General features: G+C 35.6%; 1 protein-coding gene across 2 annotated transcripts; it reads right to left on the bottom strand.

Annotated features, from left to right (window-relative positions):
* Nucleotides 1-2,634: 2,634 nt before the first annotated feature.
* LOC110889498 (long chain acyl-CoA synthetase 9, chloroplastic) lies at nt 2,635-20,724 on the bottom strand. 2 transcript variants are annotated; one of them, XM_035979576.1, is made up of 12 exons: nt 13,094-13,288; nt 12,053-12,520; nt 10,827-10,907; nt 10,478-10,747; nt 9,575-9,706; nt 8,646-8,819; nt 7,057-7,286; nt 6,835-6,952; nt 6,162-6,293; nt 4,737-4,871; nt 3,996-4,202; nt 2,635-3,038 (listed from the first exon to the last, which is right to left on the bottom strand). In XM_035979576.1, exons 1-12 carry the CDS (start codon nt 13,094-13,096, stop codon nt 2,871-2,873), a joined length of 2,118 nt encoding a protein of 705 aa, XP_035835469.1. In that variant the 5' UTR covers nt 13,097-13,288; the 3' UTR covers nt 2,635-2,870. The 2 variants fall into 2 exon arrangements, with proteins under 2 accessions (XP_035835469.1, XP_021992725.1); XM_022137033.2 differs by lacking the exon at nt 13,094-13,288 and adding an exon at nt 20,564-20,724 and having other exon boundaries at nt 2,637-3,038.
* Between the last annotated feature and the right edge of the window lie 284 nt (nt 20,725-21,008).

Here is a 21,008-nt window from a genome sequence, read left to right as displayed (position 1 = left end):
ACAATATGATCTTAAAGGACGACGCGCATACATTCTCACCGGTCCACATCCGAGATCCAGTCGTCTAAGCCGTTTTGACGATACTGTTATTGCGAGTTGTTTGATCGAGATACGCATTTTCGACATAGAAATGATCTTGTGGTCCATCTTGCAACTTAAGATCTACGATACCTCGAGCACGAAAACAAGGGGTAGTTTGTTTCATATTTTTATTGTTTTTCTATTTTTATTTTAATTGTGTGTTTTTTTATTTTATTAGTTTGTTTAATTTAAATTGTTATTTAATGAAATTTCAACTATAGATAAATTTAATTGTTGAATTTATTAAAACTAAAAAAAAAAAGTCTATGGCAAGGGTTGTGCGCCGTCAGTCAGTGTTTGTGGCTTAAGGGTATTTTGACATGGTGCAATTTTATTGGTTGGGCAAGGGTACTACCCTTTGGTGCCCCTCCTCCCCCCCCCCCCCTTAAGACCACACGAAGTGGTCGTGGGATTTTGGTGTGGTGCCCTCTCCACGCCGTGCACACCGGCGCGTGTACAATCGTGACTTCAAACATGTTTCGGTATGGTAGATAATTAGATTTTTTGTTTAATTATGTTTTGGTTAAACGATTAATTTTAAGTAGGTAATGTTTTTTACTTTATTTCGTGTGTGTTTTTTTAGTTTCGTTTTTTAACTTATGTAATGTTTTTATTTTTTAAATTATGTGTTATTTTTTTTATTAATGTTATTTCTTTAATTAGTATTAATGTTCTTGTTTAATTAAATTTAATAGATTTTATGTAATTTTTAGATATGAAATAATGATAAAAAGTGTGTGTCACGTCGAATAACGCCACTTTTTTACGTCCTATTCCACTTCTCTTTTTTGCACTATGTCATTTTTCTGACATGTGCTGATGTGGCTGTCACATGTGTTTTAAGCCCTCAAACTCCGTATAAATAGAGAGACAAAGAGATATGACAGGAAATAGAATTATAAAAGTGGACTAATAAAATGATAGGAAATTAAATGGTGTTTTAGTGAGAAAAAGAAAATATCTAAATTAATATAAGAAAATACAATTAAGAAAGTATATCCAAGTATTGTATAAAATATTTATAACTCTTATACAACTAAGACAAAATATTAAAATACAGAAAGACAATAAATGAAACATTACATGCTTACCATTACAATAAGTTAAATGTTGGAACCGCTCTTCAACGGATTTATGGGTTTTGAGTTGACTAGTTGAACGAATGAGACATTTATTTGTGTCGAAGAAATCAACTATAACTTGTTATATGTGTAACCCGAATATGACTCGTTTAACATATATATCTAATTCAGTAAAAAATGCATGTTGAAAGAAAAAAACAAAAGACTAAAGGTTTTGAGAAGTCCTTTATCACAAACTTTAGACTCAAATATAGGGGTCGTGGACCTTCCATCATCACCTTTTATGCAACTTTTATTAATAAAACATTAAAATATCCTAGATCCTATGAAGCATAAAACACTTTAACATTTTTATATTATTGTTTATAGCATGTGAATTTATCAAACTCTCATTAAAACATAAAACTTAAATCATATAATACACCAAATTTTGTATTTTTGTTATGTTATACATATATGGATGCGGTGTAGATGAAAATGAAAATAGAGACGAGGTTAAGAGAACACATAAGAGGAGACGAATAGTGGATTTTCACATTACTTGTGCGGAACTTCGAGGGTAGATCAAGGCGATATGTAGTGGATCCTATGTTGCCCAGTATCATAAACGGGCCAAAAATACTTCGGCAACAACTTCAAATGCTTATCGTGCCGATTCCCAAAGAGTGATTTGAACATATGGATGTAGGTTAACGATCACCCAAGTACCAACTTTTTTCTTCTGTACGACGCTTAAATAATTTAGAAGAACCTTTATAGATCCTTACTAATGATTTATTGCCGACATGATCTAATTGCTTCGGTGAAAAATCACGACAACTCTAATACTAATCATAGTTTTTAGAGTGAGAAAGTTAATACATGCAACAATATTAAACTACTGTATAGTTAAGATTTATCTATTTAATTAGATCAACTAATTTCTTATGTATATTGCATTATTTGGTTCCAAGTTAATCAAAGCCTATATCAATATGGCTTTCTTGTAATCACTTTATTCATTCAAATTAACCAATACCAAATTCTCTAAAACCCATTGGGCTCTACAAGCCCGAGTTTGAGCCTGAAATATGACTCATTTAGTTATCAAGCTCGAGCTTTACATACAAAGCTCGTTTACGCTTGCAAACCTAAAAAATCCCAAACAAATTTTATATTATTTTTTTTATATATAATACACCTACTAAACTACTATTTAACATTGGCAAGCCGAGCTTTGGCTCGTTTAAGCTATCGAAGCGAACTCGAGCCGAACTTTTAGCTGGTTTAAAATTGTTTTCAAATTACATCGAGCCGAACTCGAGCTCTTGGGTTTTATTTTCGAGCCAAGCTCGATCTCAAAATAGTAGACTCAAACCAAGCCGGGCCGAGTTCGAGCCTAGCCAGGCTCGACTCGGCTCGTTTACACCCCTACCCACCACCCCAGTTCCTTACCGATTAAAACACACAAAATCAGACCCAAATCGAAACGTAAACCACAAATGAGAACAAACTAAGTACAACGACTAAAACGATACAAATGTTAAAGTACATTGGTATTTTATGAGATGTGGCCAAATATTTCTGTCCACCCTACTTCATGATGAATATGGATAGCAAAACTGAGCAGATAAAACTAACAAAATTCAGTTGAATTAATAGATAGGGGAAAAACAAAACTAGTACATAAACAAACTATTTAGACGATCGTATCGTTTACGCCATCAATCAAGAAAGATAAAACTTTGCCAGCTCATCTGAGAAAGTCTTTCTGATAATGTCTCTTTTGAGCTTTAGTGCTGCAGTCACCAGTCCTGATTCAGGAGTCCATGCGTCCGGAAGCAGCTTGATCTTCGCCGGAATCTCAAACTTCTCCAATCGCCCCGTTTTTGCAGCCTGTAAATGTTTTTTTTTTTTTTGTTGGATCAAATGTGACATCTACTGCAACTTTATGTACATATATAAAGGACGGATCATGAGAAAACTAGTTTAAATGAGAAAATTAAAAAACTACCAAGAAAAGTTTAAAAAACACACCAAAATTATCATTTTTTACAACTTTTTTATTAAATTCCGGGATTATTAGTATATATAAAAAATATTTAAAAAATAGTACTAAGGCTAAATTGCATGTACAACATATATACATATAATGCACATGTGCAGTACTAATTTTTGTTAAATTTTTTATACATTAAAAATCGCGATTTTTAATAAAAAAAAAAATGGTGTGTTTTTTAGGTTTTTTTGGTAGTTTTTTAGTTTTCTCATGATCCTCTCCGTAAATCCATAATACTATAATAGTGGATTAGGATCAAATACAAAGGATCCTAATTGTAAGAAGTGTAAGAAGGATTTATAGAGTGACAAGTGTCCAATAACCTAAAAAAAACCCACTACACAAAAAAACCCCACTACAAAAAAAAAAAAAAAAAAAAAAAAACCTTAAACATCCACCACCACCAAAAACCTAAACCCCCACCCCCACATCACCCACCCTAAAAAAAAAAAAAAAAAAAAAAAAAAAAAAAAAAATTTTTTTTTTTTTTGCCGAGGGGGTGGGGGGTGGGGGTTTAGGTTTTTGGGTGGGGGTGGGGGTGGGTGTTTAGTTTTTTTTAGATTTTTTTTTAGGTTTTTGGGGGGTGTGTGTTGGGGGGGTTGGGGGGGGGGGGGGGTTAGGTTTTTGGGTGGTGGTGGGGTGGGGTGGGGGTTGGTGTTTAGGTTTTTGGTGGTGATATGTGGGTTTAGTTTTAGGTTATTGGACACTTGTCACTCTATAAATCCTTCTTACACTTTTTACAATTAGAATCATTTGTAGAATAACTTGACCCATATAATAGTATATACACTTACCTTCACCAGGGAACCATAAACTTCCTTCACGGTTTCCGACATTTCACACAAACTTGCGAAATCGACAACCTTGATACCTTTCTGCAAAGCCCACGATTCTAACGCAGATTGTGAAGCGACCACAATGGCAACGCAGTAACTGTGGAATGAATTGGCGTACACCATGATGTTATCGACGTAAGGGCTAACACTCAGAACCGCCTCGACCTGTAAGAATAATGTATTAATTTATAAAGAGAAAATAGGGCAAATTGCATTTTACGTCCTTTAAGTTTGAGTATTGCTGGCGTGTTTCTTTAACTCCCGAAATTACAGTGGATGTCCTTTATGTTACAGTTTCTCATCATGTGGTGTCCTTTTACAGTTTTACCCTAACCAACTTATTTTTTGTGTTAACTCTAAATATGTGCCACTCACATGAGGGTCTAATGGTCACTTTCACTTAAAATATATCTTCCTCTTGAAGTTTCACGGGTAATTTTTATTTTTTTTGTTTTAGTTATTAAGTGAAAATGACCATTATGCTCTCATGTAAGTGGCACGTGTTAAGAGTTAACAGAAAAATTTAACCGGGTTGGGGCAAAAGGACACCGCATGATGAGAAACTGTAACATAAAGGACATCCAATGTAATTTCGTTAGTTAAAGGACAGCGCATGCAATTTTGCTCAAACTTAAGGACATAAAATACAATTTACTCATAAAATTAGAAAAAAGAACAAATCTGTAAAAGAATATGTACCTTTCCTAGAGAAACATATTCTCCATGTTGAAGTTTAACGATATCCTTTTTACGATCGATTATCTCAAGGCAACCGTCTTTATGGAATTGTCCGATATCACCGGTGTAGAACCACCTCAAGCCTCTCTCATCAACCTTTATGCACCAACAAAGTTAAAAGTTAGGATTAATTTCATATATACCCTCACAAACTTTAAAAACTTCATATATACCCAACCAAAACTAAAAATATCATATATGCCCTTACAAAATAGGTAAAATATCATATATACCCAATTTATTAAAAACAATCTAATAAATGATAATTTTACCCATGTTTTTTTAACTTCAAGTTTTCATAAATGCTCAACTTTTTAACTTCATATTTTTATATAATACATTTTTAGCTTAAATTTATTTTTTACCCTTTTTTATTTTATTTTTTTTATTTTTACGCATAAACAGTAGTAGGGGAGGGTTATCTTGAGAACGCTAAATATTGCGAGAACCGTGAGAACTAATGAAAAAATCAATCAAAACCAATTTTTTAATACAAACCTCATTGTAATTAAGATACAACATCAAAAAAAGAATTTACAACATCAAATAATTCACTTCTTCTTTCAAAATCACTCTTTTTAGATTTTTTACACGTGTAAATATAACAGATTTACACATGTGTAAATGGCAAACTTACACATGTGTAAATTTTCTTTATTTACGAATTCACGTAAATTTAAACGTGTAAATTAAATTTCTAACATTGTATTCGAATAATAATAATAAGTGTAGAAAAAAAAATTGAATTTGAATTGTTTTTGACAAAGTTCTCGCGGTTTTTTCATTTGTTCTCACGTATTAGACTAATAATCAGCCCTAACAATCAGCTGAGACTTATGATAATTAGAATAATGTTAGCCAAGATTTATGCTTAGCTTTAGAATAGAGATTTTCATATTTACCTATATTTACCTGTAATCATCTCTATTTATACTCCTTATGTATTCTGCTAATTCACATCAATAAAACACAAAAATCTTTATGTTTAATATCACGGTTCTCACAATATTTAGCGTTCTCATTTAAACCTTCCCCAACAGTAGCATACTCCATATATAACATTTAAGCTAAATACATTATGCTAGAAATAAGTAAATATAATATTTGAAGTTAAAGGTCATAGCTGAGATTTCAAAGTTTTAGAAAAATTAAGGGTAAAATTGTCATTTATTATATTGTTTTTAATAAATTGGGTGTATATGATATTGCAACTACTTTGTAAGGTTATATATGATATTGCAACTACTTTGTCAGGTTATATATGATATTTTGCAAGTTTGTAGGTGTATATATGAAATTGCCCCAAAAGTTGCATAAGAGGTGGCAACATTTTCTGCACGACTCTCGCAGAATATAAAGCATTTAGCATTAAAAGAGGAAGATTACTTTGTATACTTCCTTCGTTTTTTCGTCATTTTTGAAGTATCCAAGAGTAACATTTGGCCCACCGATCACTATTTCTCCACGAGGCATAGGTGAATCGCTGGTTAAGTAACCACCTTCGGGCCAATTTATTAACTGCAGAAAAGTAATACAACCAAAGATTAAATGCAACAAAATTGATCGAGAACATACAAGGTGAAATGCTTTATATACAATAATATATACTACATGTAGCCAGATAAATTAACGTTTCAATAAATCAAAATTTTAGAAGTAAAGTACACCGATGGTCCCTATGGTTTACCAAAATTTTGGATTTGGTCCCTAGCTTTTCAAAAGTACACGGATGGTCCATATGGTTTGCATTTTGTAACGCAATTAGTCCCCAACCAACAAAAAAATCCAAAGGATTCAGCAGGTCCAAGTTAGGGACTAAATGCGTCATAAAGTGCAAACCACAAGGACCATCCATGTGACTTTTGGCAAAGTTGGGGACTCAATGCATTACAAAGTGCAAACTATAGGGACCATCCGTGTACTGTTGGAAAGCTAGAGACCAAATCCAACATTTTGGTAAACCACAGGGACCATCCGTGTACTTTACTCAACTCAAAAGTCAACCAAAAGTGTCCAAAGTACCAAAATTATATGTGTGTGTGTGTGTTCAAATGGATACCTTGATATAGGAGCAAGGAAGGGGTGCACCAACACGACCAACGGATGTATCATCATACTCCGAAAAAGTCCCACCGGCACACGTCTCCGTAAGACCATAACCTTGACCTATTGGAGCACTGGTAATCGTCCACATAAAAACACGGTAATATCATGAAAAAAAAAAAAAAAAAAAAAAAAAACATATAGTATAAATGATCAATTAGAAATTGTTAGTACTAACCCAAAACAAATGTTGATAAATCTTTGGGTATCAGCAGACAACGGGGCTCCACCGGACAGAATAAAGCGGATACGACCCCCTAAAATGGCTCGAACCTTTCTAAATACTAAATAATTCCATAGAAGCTTTTCTAAACCCCATGCCCCAAGCCAACTTCCATTAATTGCAGACAACCGACGATTATACGCTAAATTAAACAACGTCTTTGATAGCCCACCTGCCGAATCTACCTGAAAATATTCAGCCAAATTTCATACAAATTTTCTACCTTGGCTGCAAGTACCGAGCTTTTTTTAAAGAGTAAAGTACACGGATGGTCCCTGTGGTTTACAAAATTTTGGATTTGGTCTTCCAAATGTACACAGATGGTCCCTGTGGTTTGCACTTTGTAACGCATTTAGTCCCCAGCCAACAAATCTAAAGTTTTTAGCATGTCCAACTTAGGGACTAGATGCATTACAAAGTGCAAACCACAGGGACCATCCATGTACTTTTGGAAAAAAGTTGGGGACTAAATGCGTTACAAAGTGCAAACCACATGGACGATCGGTGTACTTTTGGAAAGATAGGGATGGTCCCTGTGGTTTGCACTTTGTAACGCATTTAGTCCCCAGCCAACAAATCTAAAGTTTTTAGCATGTCCAAGTGTACAACTTAGGGACTCGATGCATTACAAAGTGCAAACCACAGGGACCATCCATGTACTTTTGGAAAAAGTTGGGGACTAAATGCGTTACAAAGTGCAAACCACAGGGACGATCGGTCATCGGTGTACTTTTGGAAAGCTAGGTAGGGTTGTAAACGAACCGAACGTTCAGCGAACAGTTCATGAACCGTTTGGCGGGAAGTTCGTCTATGTTCGTTCGTTTAATAAACGAACGAACATGAACAAGAAATTTCGTTCGATTAGTTAAATGAACGAACATGAACAGAGGTCTCGTTCGTTCGATTGTGTTCGCGAACGTTCGGTAAGGTGTTCGTGAACATTCGTTGATTTGCGTTCGTTTATGTTCGTATGTTTGTGTTTTAATTGAAGATCTTTGTACTTTCTTATATTTTATTTGTACATTTATATTATTAAACTTTTATTTATTTTATTACCCTAACAATTAAACTAGCAAACCTACTTTTACCTTGTTTATGCACCATTTCCCTTTCATTTCTCATTATTTACATCGTCGAATACGATCAACCTCTGTTCCACAATAAGGGATTCAAGTTCGAGTGCTACTCTCTGGGCCATCTATCTTTATCCTTCGCCGCGTTCGCCAAATTTATTTGTGTTCGTTTTTGTTCGTGAACCGTTCACGAACACGCTCATTTCCTTAATGAACGAACACGAACATAAAATCCCGTTCGGTAAGTGTTCATGAACCGTTCGTGAACACATTTATTTCCTTAACGAACGAACACGAACAAGGCCTTGTTCGTGTTCGTTCGGTTCGTTTACAGCCCTAAAGCTAGGGACCAAATCCAAAACTTTGGTAAACCACAGGGACCATCGGTGTACTTTACTCTTTTTTAAAAGGACATAAAAAGGTAGTGATATCAGAGTGATAATACTATATACGCGTGGAACTTCAACCAACCTTTTTCCTCACGCCGTCTCTGACACGATCAAGAATAGCCGGAACAGCTGCCATTAACGTTGGTCTTAAAACAGACGCATCGCCCTTTGTGCCCCTCTTAATCTTGCTTGATGTATCCGTAAGAGTTAAAGGAGATCCATAACCTATCGAACTTCCTACAGCCGCTATTAAATTCTGTAACATGAAAAATAAAATTTACACAAACATCAGTATATACGTTAATTATATTATAATATTTTTTGTAAGAGTTAACTGCCATTTTCAACCCTATGGTTTGTCCAATTATGCCCGTCCATGTCAAATTTCATTTTTGTACCATTTCCGTCCCTGACATTCTTGAAACATGTCAGTTCCGTCGAAAACTTATCGTCTGTTAAAACCTGCCGTTTAATGAAGGGTAAAAACGTCCTTTATCCTTTTTTTTATTTTCCCTTTTTTTCTTAAACCCTATTAATAGGGTTTAAAAGAAAGGATTAAAAGGGGTGGGATTTTAATAGGGTTTAATATAGGGAAAATAAAAAATGGAAAATGAGGGTTTTACACTTCATTAATAAGCAGGTTTTAACAGACGTTAGTTTTTTGGACGGAACTGGCATGTTTCAAGAATGTCAGGTACAGAAATGGTACAAATTTAAATTTGGCCTGGACTGACATCAAGGGCGCAGCTTTGTGAGGGCGGGAGGGGGCGGCCGACCCCCCGAACTTTTCGCTCATTAGTGGAGAGTATCTAGTTTTCGTATAGAAATTTTTTGGTATATACGTTTTTGGCCCCCCGTTTTTATAGAAATTTTTGGTATATATGTTTTCGACCCCACGGTCAGAAATCTCAAGCTTCGCCACTGACTGACATAGTTGGACAAACCACAGGGACGAAAATGGCAGTTAACTCTTTTTAAAAATACATCATATTTTTTAAAGAGTTGGTATACCTCGGCTGCAAGTTCAAGAATATGTGCCAGTGGTAAGTAGGCTAAATAAACATCGTTGCCTCCAAGGCCCGGCACAATGGTCATTACAGCGGAAACGGTAGCTAAAACATTGCCATGTGTCATCATAACACCCTGCACAAAGCGAAACAACATATATATTTATAAATTATGGGTCAAGTTATTCTACAAAGGCTTCTACTTGTAAGAAGGATTTATAGAGTGACAAGTGTCCAATGACCTAAAACTAAACCCACTACATCACCACCAAAAACCTAAACACCCACCCCCACCCCACCCCACAACCACCCAAAAACCTAACCCCCCCCCCCCCACCCCCACCCAAAAACCTAAACCCCCCACCCCACCCCCCACCCCCCCGGCAAAAAAAACAAAAAAAAAACTATACCTCACCAAAAAACCCCCAAAAAACCTAAACCCCCCCCCCCCCTCACCCCCCGAAAACCTAAAAAAAACCTACCCCCCCCCATCCCCCAAAAACCTAAAAAAAAAAAACTAAAAAAAACTAGACACCCACCCCCACCCAAAAACCTAAACCCCCACCCCCTTGGCAAAAAATATATATATATATATATATATATATATATATATATATATATATTTTAGGGTGGGTGATGTGGGGGGGGGGGGTTTAGGTTTTTGGTGGTGGTGGATGTTTAAGGTTTTTTTTTTTTTTTTTTTTTTTTTTTGTAGTGGGGTTTTTTTGTGTAGTGGGTTTTTTTAGGTTATTGGACACTTGTCACTCTATAAATCCTTCTTACACTTCTTACAATTAGGATCCTTTGTATTTGATCCTAATCCTATAAATTATAATGTTATGTAATTAAGTTAATAAACTACTAAAATGACCAACCAAAATACTAGCTATCGTAATTTTCTACTAACCTTAGGCAAGCCGGTACTTCCGCTAGTATACATAACCACCGCCACATCAGCAGGGAGTGGTAGATCTGCTTCAACAGCGTTCTCTCTACCGATTTCTTCTACTTCGGAAAACGGAAAGATTTTCCAACTGCTGCTTCCGTCAGTTAAGAAAGGACTTGAATATACTTCGTCGTCCATGCATATTACGCGTTGTACTGTGTCTATTTGTCCGCTTATATCTATAAGCTTCTTCAGCTCTTTGTTTCCACAAATTACGGTAGTAACCTCCGTCTGTAAAACAACTTAAAACGTAATCAAACGGTTGTATTATTCAGATTTTATACAACTTGTCCTCATAAAAAAAACGTACCTCGTTTAATGAGTGGCAAATGGCTTCTTCTCCCAAAGATGCATACATGGTCACAACGGTGACGTTGCGCCTGAAACACGCCTGATTGACAATATAAGATTATTAGTTACAACACTTCACAACTCGAGAAATCTTACTAGCCCTGTAAATGAACCGAACGAACACGAACATATAATCGGACACATTTTTTTGTCCATGTTCGTTTATTAAGAAAATGGATGTGTTCGTTTATGTTCATTTGTTTAAAAACTAAACGAAAAGTTCACGAACGTAAACGAACATAAACAAACAAACTTAAACGGACATAATTTAATAATACAAATGAACATAATTGAACAAACATAAATGAACACAAATGTCTAAACATAAACGAACATAAAGTAATTTTTTATATAAATTAGTGATTAATTACGATAAATTCCATTGGATAACCCATTCTTATTACTAAAAAGCCCAATTACCAATTAGTTATATTTATATAAGTAGTTAGAAAGTTAATATTTAAATAAATATAACTACTTAGTGTGAGGTTCACTGAGGAACACTAACAAAGTGGGGAACCGGGGACACTCTTAAAAATTTAACTTAACATATTAAAAATTAATTTTTTAAAAATCTTTTTCGGCGCTTCTCCTTATATATACCTGTAGAAGCATTTTTAATAAAAAAAATCAAAAACTTAAAATATTAAAAAAAACAATTAAAAAAAGGCTAATTTTTTTTTTAGAAAAATTATTTTTTTATTCGACCAGTTTCTCCTCCTTTTTATAAAGAAAAGCGCTGAAATTTTTTTTTTAAAAAATGATTTTTAACATGTTAAGTTAATTCTATAAGATATAACTGTTTTTTAAACATTTTTTTATATTTTTAGTTTTTGATTTTTTTTATTAAAAATGTTTCTACTTGTATTTATAAGAAAAAGCGCCGAAAAAAATTAGAAATTTTTTTTTTAACATGTTAAGTATAATTTTTAAGAGTGTTCCCCTGTTCCCCACTTTTTTAGTGTTCCCCAATGAACCCTCCCCTAACTACTTATGTATTTAAATTAAAACGAACAAACATAAACAAATGTAAATAAACAAACATAAATGAACGAAAATACACGGGCGTTCATGAACATAAACGAACTTCCCGCCGAACAAGTTCACGAACAGTTCATGAACGTTCGGTTAGTTTACAGGCCTAAATCTTACTGTTAAGTTAACGGCAGAGTGAATATAAATTACCTGCAATGCAATAAACCATTCTTCCCGTGTATCTGCAAAGATTGCAACACGTTCACCCGATTTATGCCCGATTTGCACGAGGCCCGATGCAAAATTACACACAACTTGATACACTTGACCATAGGTCATCCACTCGTAATCACCTAAATGAAGCTTTTCAAATGATCTCCCGTCTTGATTTACTTCGGTCTCTCTAGAAATTATTTTTCGCGTTCCGAGTAGATTCTTGTCACCGTGCTTTTTGCATGCTTGTTCAAAAAGATCTGCAAGAGTTTCGATCCCGGCCCATGCGGTTTCAACCGGAGATGTAAACCGGTAGTTTCGGATCGCGTACCCCGGTTCTCCGCTGACATCAGCGGGCAAACCTCGGCGTTTTTCTTTTTTTAAGTTCCGAAGGGCGAGAGTGAGTAGAAGAGGAGCCAAGACACCAACTACATATGCACTCATGTCCAAATTACTCTTGTAATCCTAGAAAATCGATAATTTCACCGATCAAGAATAATTTATAATCCAGAGAACAATACAATATTAAGACTGCATGTTGCTAGTAGCGAATAGCGACAAATAGCGATAATATGCTACATAGCGAATAGCGATAAATAGCAGGCGCTATTTTATAAATAGCGATAAACTAGAAAAAAATATTTAAAAAATTTATATGCATATTATATCAAAATACCCTGGTATATACGCTATTTTACATGTACATTTAACAAAAACCTAAAATCCAGCTATTTATAGCTATATTTAATCGCTATTTATATTAAAAAACAAAAAATAAATTAAAGGCCGCTATCTATCACTACAGACCACATGGCGAGCATGGACCTATACGCCACGCTATTCGCTATAAAGGCTGTAGCGATCGCTATTGACAACTATGCTCGCTCCTTATTTTAAGCTCAATGTTGTTATGTCATCGAAGAACAAATATGCAAGTAGCAAAGAACCAAACTTATCATGTAAGAACAACGCATTTTAACGTCATTTCGTACGATAGAACTTGGAAGAAGGTGGAACAAGAGTCCAGAAGACCCGTACCATAAAGAATCATGCAGATATGCTGACGAAAGTATCGGTTGCAATCAAGTTGAATTCTTGTTTAGAGTTTGAACAGTATTGAGAAAATTCGAAGGCTCGTTTGAAGACACAAACGGTGGCCGAGGGATTCGATATATTGGCGTTTTTCCAAGGTGGATATTTGTTGCGTTTTGCTCATTTAGATAGTTTCACGTCAAAGGCGCATGAAAGAAAAAAGGAGGAGTTACGGAGAAAGTAAGCAACAAACTTTAGGTTGTATTTATTTATTTATTTATTTTTCCTTTTTGTGATATATTCCTTAAAGAAACATATATGTGGGTGGTTTTGGAGGAAGTAGGCAGAATTTGGTTGAACCTCATCAAGTTCTTGTATTCATTTATATATTGTCAGTTAGTTATTATGGTTATAGCATCAATTTTACGTGATAGTGCGATTTTTAGTTCAAGTTCATACTATTTACCAATTAGTATTATTTACTGAGGAGCTTGCAGCAAGTTGACCTGAATCATGAAGCAGCCACACGCACACAACGCGCGCGCGCACATACACACACACACATATAGAGAGAGAGAGAGAGAGAAGAGTTTATAAAACTTAACAGATACTAGAAAATTTTGAGAAAACCGCAACAAAAACCTATATGTAGGTCGCGAGATACATATATGTAGCTTGTAAACTACATACATGTACCTCGAATGAGATACATATATGTAACTTCGCAAAGTACATATATTTAAAAAAAAGAGTAAATTACGTTTTTGGCCCCTGCGGTTATATCACTTTTACTATATTAGCCCAAAATAAGAATTTTTAACATATCTGCCCCCATGGCCTCTAAAACTAACCATTTTGGCCCCCATGATCTCTAGACTTAGGGACCAAAATGGTTAGTTATAGAGACCATGGGGGCAGATATGTTAAAAATTCTTATTTTGGGCTAATATAGTAAAAGTGATATTACCACAGGGACCAAAAACGTAACTTACTCTAATTTATAACTAAAAAACAGAAAAAGAAATATATAAAAAAAATTTGATTAGTAGTAGTTTTCTCGGTTTTCAAGTTTTAGTAGTTTTCTGATGAACCTAACCCTATATATGCGTGTGTGTGTGTGTATATATCACATTGACCTCAATAAGAAATAGTCAAAACTATGAAAGTTCAAGATGATAAAATATAGAGTAAATTACTTTCTGAGTCCTTGTGTGTTAGCCTGAATTGAGAGAACACAGAGAGAAAGGGAAGGAAAACCCAAATCAAGCATGGTTGTTAGCTTGTGGGCAGTTGTCTTTATTAACTGTCATAACAAACTCACTTACACACATTACAACTTTAGTCCCTCTATTACTATTCTATTACAAAAGTAGTCCTTAGACTATTAAGCTATTCTATTATGTAACAATTACCCCCTCCTTATCAAGATTTTTTGACCTCAAAAAGTGAAATTAGGGAATCTGATCTGCATATCTTCCAAAAATTCCCAGGAAGCTTCAGTTACAGGCAGGCCTTCCCAATGAACCAAAACCTTCATAGTTGCTTTGTTTCCTCTCTTAACCATCTGTCTATCCAGCACTGCTCTGGGCTGCAACACAAATCTTGGACCTTGTGGTAGTTCAGCAGTAAGTGTAATTGATCCATGAGCCCTCTTTAGTAAAGAAACATGAAAGGTATGATGAATTTGAGCAGTGTTTGGTAGGTCCAACTTATAAGCTACCTTCCCCACCCGTTGAAGGATCAAAAATGGCCCAAAATACTTAGGTGATAGTTTTCTATTATGATGATTCCTTAAAGAATTCTGAGCAAAGGGGTGCAGTTTTACATAGACCCATTCTCCAACCTGAAATTCTCTGTCAGTTCTGTGGGCATCAGAAAATTGTTTCATTCTGTTTCTTGCAGACTCTAAGTTCACCTTTAGTTTCCGAATCATGGCTTCTCTTTCTCTATGTAATTCTTCCACAGCAGCTATGGAAGTATCACCAGGTATGTAAGGAATATGAAGACTTGGTTTGATTCCAAACAAAGCTTCATAGGGTGACATTTTAATAGAAGAATGCCAAGAGGTGTTATACCACCATTGAGCAAGAGGTACCCACTTGACCCATGTTAAAGGAGCATCCATACACATGCTTCTTAGATAAGCTTCCAGGCATCTATTCAGTACCTCTGTCTGTCCATCAGACTGAGGATGATAGGCTGAAGACATTGCCAATTTTACCCCTTGGAGTTTCATAAATTCTTGCCAGAAAGCACTGATAAACACTGGATCCCTGTCAGACACAATGGTGTCAGGATTCCCATGGATTTTAAAGATATTATCCAAAAACACACTGGCTACCTTAGCAGCTGTATAGGGATGGCTTAAAGGTATGAAGTGACCATACTTAGTAAACCTGTCCACTATTACCATGATTGTGTCTTTACCCTGGATTCTAGGCAATCCAGAAATGAAATCCATTGATATGTCACTAAAAATGGTTTTAGGAACTGGTAAAGGCTGCAGTAGTCCCGGATAAGCTACTGTTTCATTCTTAGCTCTTTGACAAACTGAACATTCTTTCACAAACCTTTGCACATCTTTAGCACACCCTTTCCAATAGAACAACTCCTTGATTTTTATATTGGTAGGAATTACCCCTGAATGGCCACCCATAGGAGATGAATGGTAAAGGGTAATAATGTCTTTTCTCAGTTCCTTGTCATCAGCTATCAACAGCTTATTCTTTCTTTTCAACATTTTTCCATCCCAAGTTCTATTTTTAATCACTATTCCCTGTTGTAACTTGTCAATTAAATCTTTGGTGATGGAATCTTTTTGCCATGCTTCTTGAATTCTTGGCCATAATACCGGATCCACTGCACTAATGCTTATCTCAAACAATGTCATACCTTGTACCCTTGACAAGGCATCCGCCACTACATTTTCTACCCCCTTCTTATAACAGATCTCATAGTCATATCCCAGCAGCTTAGACAGCCACTTTTGCTGTAAAGGGGTGACTATCTTTTGTTCAAGCAAGTGTTTCAAACTTTGATGATCAGTTTTGATCACAAAGTGTCTGGTCACCAAATAATGGTGCCAATACTTAACTGCCATAATGATGGCAAGTAATTCCTTCTCATAGACAGATAGACTTTGCTGTCTATTAGAAAGAGCCTTGCTAATGAAGGACAAAGGATGTCCTTCTTGCATTAAAACTGCCCCCATTCCCCTGGTTGATGCATCTGTTTCTATGACAAAAGTTTTTGAAAAATCAGGCAGTTTTAACACAGGTGGAGAACTCAGTACCTGTTTCATGTGATCAAAAGCTTTTTGTGCCAACCCATCCCATTTGAATCCTTCCTTCTTTAACAAATCAGTCAAGGGTCTAGCCAACAATCCAAAATTCCTAATAAATCGCCTGTAATAGCCTGCCAGGCCCAAAAATCCCCTTAACTGTTTGATATTGATAGGTGCAGGCCACTCTTGTATTGCTTTAATCTTTGCAGGATCAGTTGATACCCCCTCTTTGGTAATGATATGCCCCAAATATTCAACCTTTTCACCAGCAAATGAACACTTAGACTTCTTTGCTTTTAAGGAATTTTGCCTCATTAATTCCAATACAGTCCTTAAATCAGCCAAGTGTTGGGCCCAACTGTTGCTGTATACTAATATATCATCAAAGAATACTAATGCACATTTCCTTAAAACTTCTTTAAAGGTAGCATTCATTAATGATTGGAATGTGGCCGGAGCATTTGTCAGACCAAAAGGTAACACCAGGAATTCATAATGGCCTTGATGAGTTTTGAATGCAGTCTTGTGAATGTCAGGTTCATACATTCTTACCTGATGATAGCCTGATCTGAGGTCTAACTTTGAAAAGATTACAGCCCCTTGTAGCTCATCTAGCAGTTCTTCAATGAGAGGAATAGGGAAGACATCTTTCACTGTAGCTTCATTAAGTCTCCTATAATCAACACACATCCTCCATGAACCATCTTTCTTCTTCACAAGGACCACAGGAGCTGCAAATGAACTGTTGCTGTGCCTAATTACTCCTGAGTCCAATAACTCTTGAGTCATTTGTTCAATCACATCTTTTTGAGTACTATGGTATCTATAGGGTTTCAAATTAAGATTGGTCTTTTCATCCTTGAGCACAATTCTGTGATCAAATGGTCTTGCAGGGGGCAGCCCTTTTGGTACATCAAAAATATCTTCATATTCTTTTAACAACTCATTCAACTCTTCATTTTCTTGCCCTTTACTAATTATTGGCTGATACATGCTTTGAGAACTAGTTGAGTCTTGAATCATGAACAGCTGAGCTTGTACTATCTTCTCTTCATTTTGAATCAAACTTGTAATTTTCTCCATAGAAGATAGATTTACATTGTTCCTTTTTGCTCCTTTTAACTCAAAATCTTGGCCAGCTACATTAAATTTCATAGTGAGATTCTTGAAATTCCACACTATGTCATTCAATGTCTCTAACCATTGTATGCCCAACACAATATCGTAATTGTCTAAATCAATGACCATCATATCAGCTGTAAACCAATTTCCCTGCATGACCCATTGAAAGTCTTTACACAAGTTAACACACTCCACTTTGTTACCATCAGCCACTGTCACTTGCACATTGGAAATTTGTGTTATGGGACACTTTAATTTCTGAGCCAAAGCTTTGCTCATGAAATTGTGGGTTGATCCACTGTCCAACAAGATGTACAAATATCTTGTTCCAACCATACCCACTACTTGCATAGTTGAGTAAGATGGGATTCCCATTAGTGCATTTAATGAAATTTGTGGTACACCTGGAATCAGTTCTTCCTCTTCTATTGACTGATCCTCATTTCCCTCCTGATATTCCTCAACCTCAACTAAGAACAACTGTTTTTTCCCTTTACAAACCCTACTATGACCTGCCACATATTTCTCATTGCAAAAGAAACACTCACCTTTGGCCCTTTTATCATCCAAGTATTTATTACTTACTTTCTTTGGTACAATAGCATTGGACGGAGCTGTATTGACAGGGGTTGCCAAAACAGGTTGCTTCCCAATGTTTGTCAAATTGTTAGTTCTTGAAGAACTGTATTTGTGGCTAGAGTATCCTGTACCACTATTACTACTCCCTACACCCAGTATCTTATTGGACTGATTTTGCATTCTTGCCAAAGAGTATGTTTCTCTTAATGTTTTTGGCTTAAACATTCGTACATGACACTTAATTTCTGGTTTAAGGCCCTCAATGAACAAACTGATTGTATATTCATCAGGCAGGGTCACCTTATTCAACAACAAATCAAATTCATCACAATAGTCTTCCAACTCACCTGTCTGTGTCAGTGCCTTCAATGCACCCATGGCATCCTCTATTAAGGTTGCTGCAAATCTTGTTGATGCATTTCTTGTGTACTCATCCCAAGTCACATCACAAATCTGCTTCCCAGTGGATTTCATAAAACCTTGATGCCATTGCAACGCTCTTCCCTCTAAATGGACAGCAGCATATCTGACTTTGTACTTCTCAGGGGTATCATCGATTGAAAAGAAGTGTTCACATTTATACAACCATCCTTCGACATCATCACCATTGAACTTGGGAAATTCCACCTTTGTTAAACGATTGCTACTTAGTCTATCCCCCTCATTTCTTGGAATCAAAGTGCCTTGTTGTTCCATCTTTGAAAACGTTGCTTGCATCTGATCAAAGGCTGCTTTCAAACTCATCAACGTTTCTTGATTTTGTGTTGTAAAAGCGTCTATTCGGTTGATGTCTTTTGCCAGACGTTCAACTTCCTGATTTCGAGTAGCCATATTACTGATTTAGCAAGAATGAATGGAATTTGTAGAGTTGAAATGAAAACAAGAATCAAGAATCAGGCAACTGATTAATGATATGGAATAGAATGATCAACAACTGATCACTCCTCGAATCAATGAATTGAATAAGAATTTTGAACGAATCGAAGAATTGCTGAAGAAATTGGAAGGAATACGCTGAAAAAGATGATCGGAATACTGGTGGTAGCCGGAATCAATGAACTCCGATGAGAATCGGGTAGCTCTGATACCAATTGTTAGCCTGAATTGAGAGAACACAGAGAGAAAGGGAAGGAAAACCCAAATCAAGCATGGTTGTTAGCTTGTGGGCAGTTGTCTTTATTAACTGTCATAACAAACTCACTTACACACATTACAACTTTAGTCCCTCTATTACTATTCTATTACAAAAGTAGTCCTTAGACTATTAAGCTATTCTATTATGTAACAGTGTTTTAGTGGTTTTAACTATTTGAGTCCAAAATCAAAATGTTTAACGCCCTGAGTCCCTGACGCTTTTTTATAACCATTTGAGTCCTTTTGAGTTGAATTTTTAACCTTTTGAGTCCATTTTTTCTAACAAAATTGGACTCAAAACATTATAAATGAACAAAATTGGACTCAAAATGTTATAAAATGAGCGGTTAGGGATTCGGGGCGTTAAACTTTTTGATTTTGGACTCAAGTGGTTAAAACCACTAAAACACGGGACTCAAAAAGTAATATAGCCTCTTCTTAAAACATACTATTTATAAAATTTATAGGCAGCCTTGTAGATTAAGCCCTTTGGTGTTATATAAGATCCCACAATGTAGCTTCACATATATACACAAAAAAAAGAGTTAATTACTGTTTTCGTCCATGTGGTTTGTCAAAAATCATTATTTCAGTCCATTAGTTTAAAAATTGTGATTTCAGTCCCTGTGGTTTCACCTTCGTAACCATTTCAGTCCACCTCGTAACCATCGGTCCCTGTACTTAACAGAATAATGGATTGAAATGGTTACGAAAGTGTAACCACATGGACTGAAATGGTTACGAAAGTGAAACCAATGGGACTGAAATCGCAATTTTTAAACTAATGGACTATTTGATTTTTGACAAACGGACGAAAACAGTAATTAACTCAAAAAAAAGAGTTAATTACTGTTTTTGTCCCTGTGGTTTGTCAAAAATCACTATTTCAGCCAATTAGTTTAAAAGTTGCGATTTCAGTCCCTGTGGTTTCACTTTCGTAACCATTTCAGTCCCTGTGGTTTCACTTTTGTAACCATTTCAATCCATTATTCTGTTAAGTACAGGGATTGAAATGGTTACGAAAGTGAAACCACAGGGACTGAAATTGCAATTTTCAAACTAATAGACTGAAATAGTGATTTTTGACAAATCACGGGGACGAAAACAGTAATTAACTCCAAAAAGAAAGAAGAACAAAATTGGGAAGAGAAAACACAAAACATCCAAGCCAAGTGATGTATGATCTAAAGAATTAAAACCATAAAACAAACAAACATGTAATAATCTGAGTCAGAATCATAGCAATTATATTGTAGAATTAATATATAATATGAATTTGGGGGATAAAAAAGAAGTTGAATGTATATAATCATACAGAGAAATTGCATGGCAAATTGGGGATTAGGAAACATACATACCTGGAGAGTTGCTGTTTAAGACCCAACTCAGAATAAAGGGTTTTTGGGGATTTTAAGGTTGTTGGCGGATGAACATGTAAAAGGCGCGTGTGGGCGACGGAGAAACCGAGGAGGAACTTGTAGTTGTTTCAGACGGTCGTTCGTGCAAGTGTTGAGGAGATTCTGTTTTTTTTTTTTATTTATTTATGTTTTTTTTTATATGTATTTTTCATTTTCAAGCGTAAATAGGTTGGCTTTTTTGAGTTAATTACTGTTTTCGTTCATGTGGTTTGTAAAAAATTACTATTCCAGTCCATTAGTTTAAAAATTGCGATTTCAGTCCCTGTGGTTTCACTTTCGTAATCATTTTAGTCCACCTCGTAACCATTTCAGTCCCTGTACTTAACAGAATAATGGATTGAAATGGTTATGAAAGTGAAACCACAGGGACTGAAATGGTTACGAA

The sequence above is a fragment of the Helianthus annuus genome, chromosome 11 (genome assembly GCF_002127325.2).
Source record: "Helianthus annuus cultivar XRQ/B chromosome 11, HanXRQr2.0-SUNRISE, whole genome shotgun sequence".
Lineage (NCBI taxonomy): Eukaryota > Viridiplantae > Streptophyta > Magnoliopsida > Asterales > Asteraceae > Helianthus > Helianthus annuus.
This window is presented reverse-complemented; position numbering and strand designations above follow the sequence as displayed.

Bases quoted from the DNA above. Each gene is read 5' to 3' on its own strand.
- LOC110889498 (XM_035979576.1), bottom strand. The intron at 10,908-12,052 runs GTAATTTATATT...ATTGTCAATCAG, and splicing joins AATGGTTTATTGCATTGCAG to GCGTGTTTCAGGCGCAACGT. The intron at 8,820-9,574 runs GTATACCAACTC...TTCATGTTACAG, and splicing joins TTCTTGAACTTGCAGCCGAG to AATTTAATAGCGGCTGTAGG.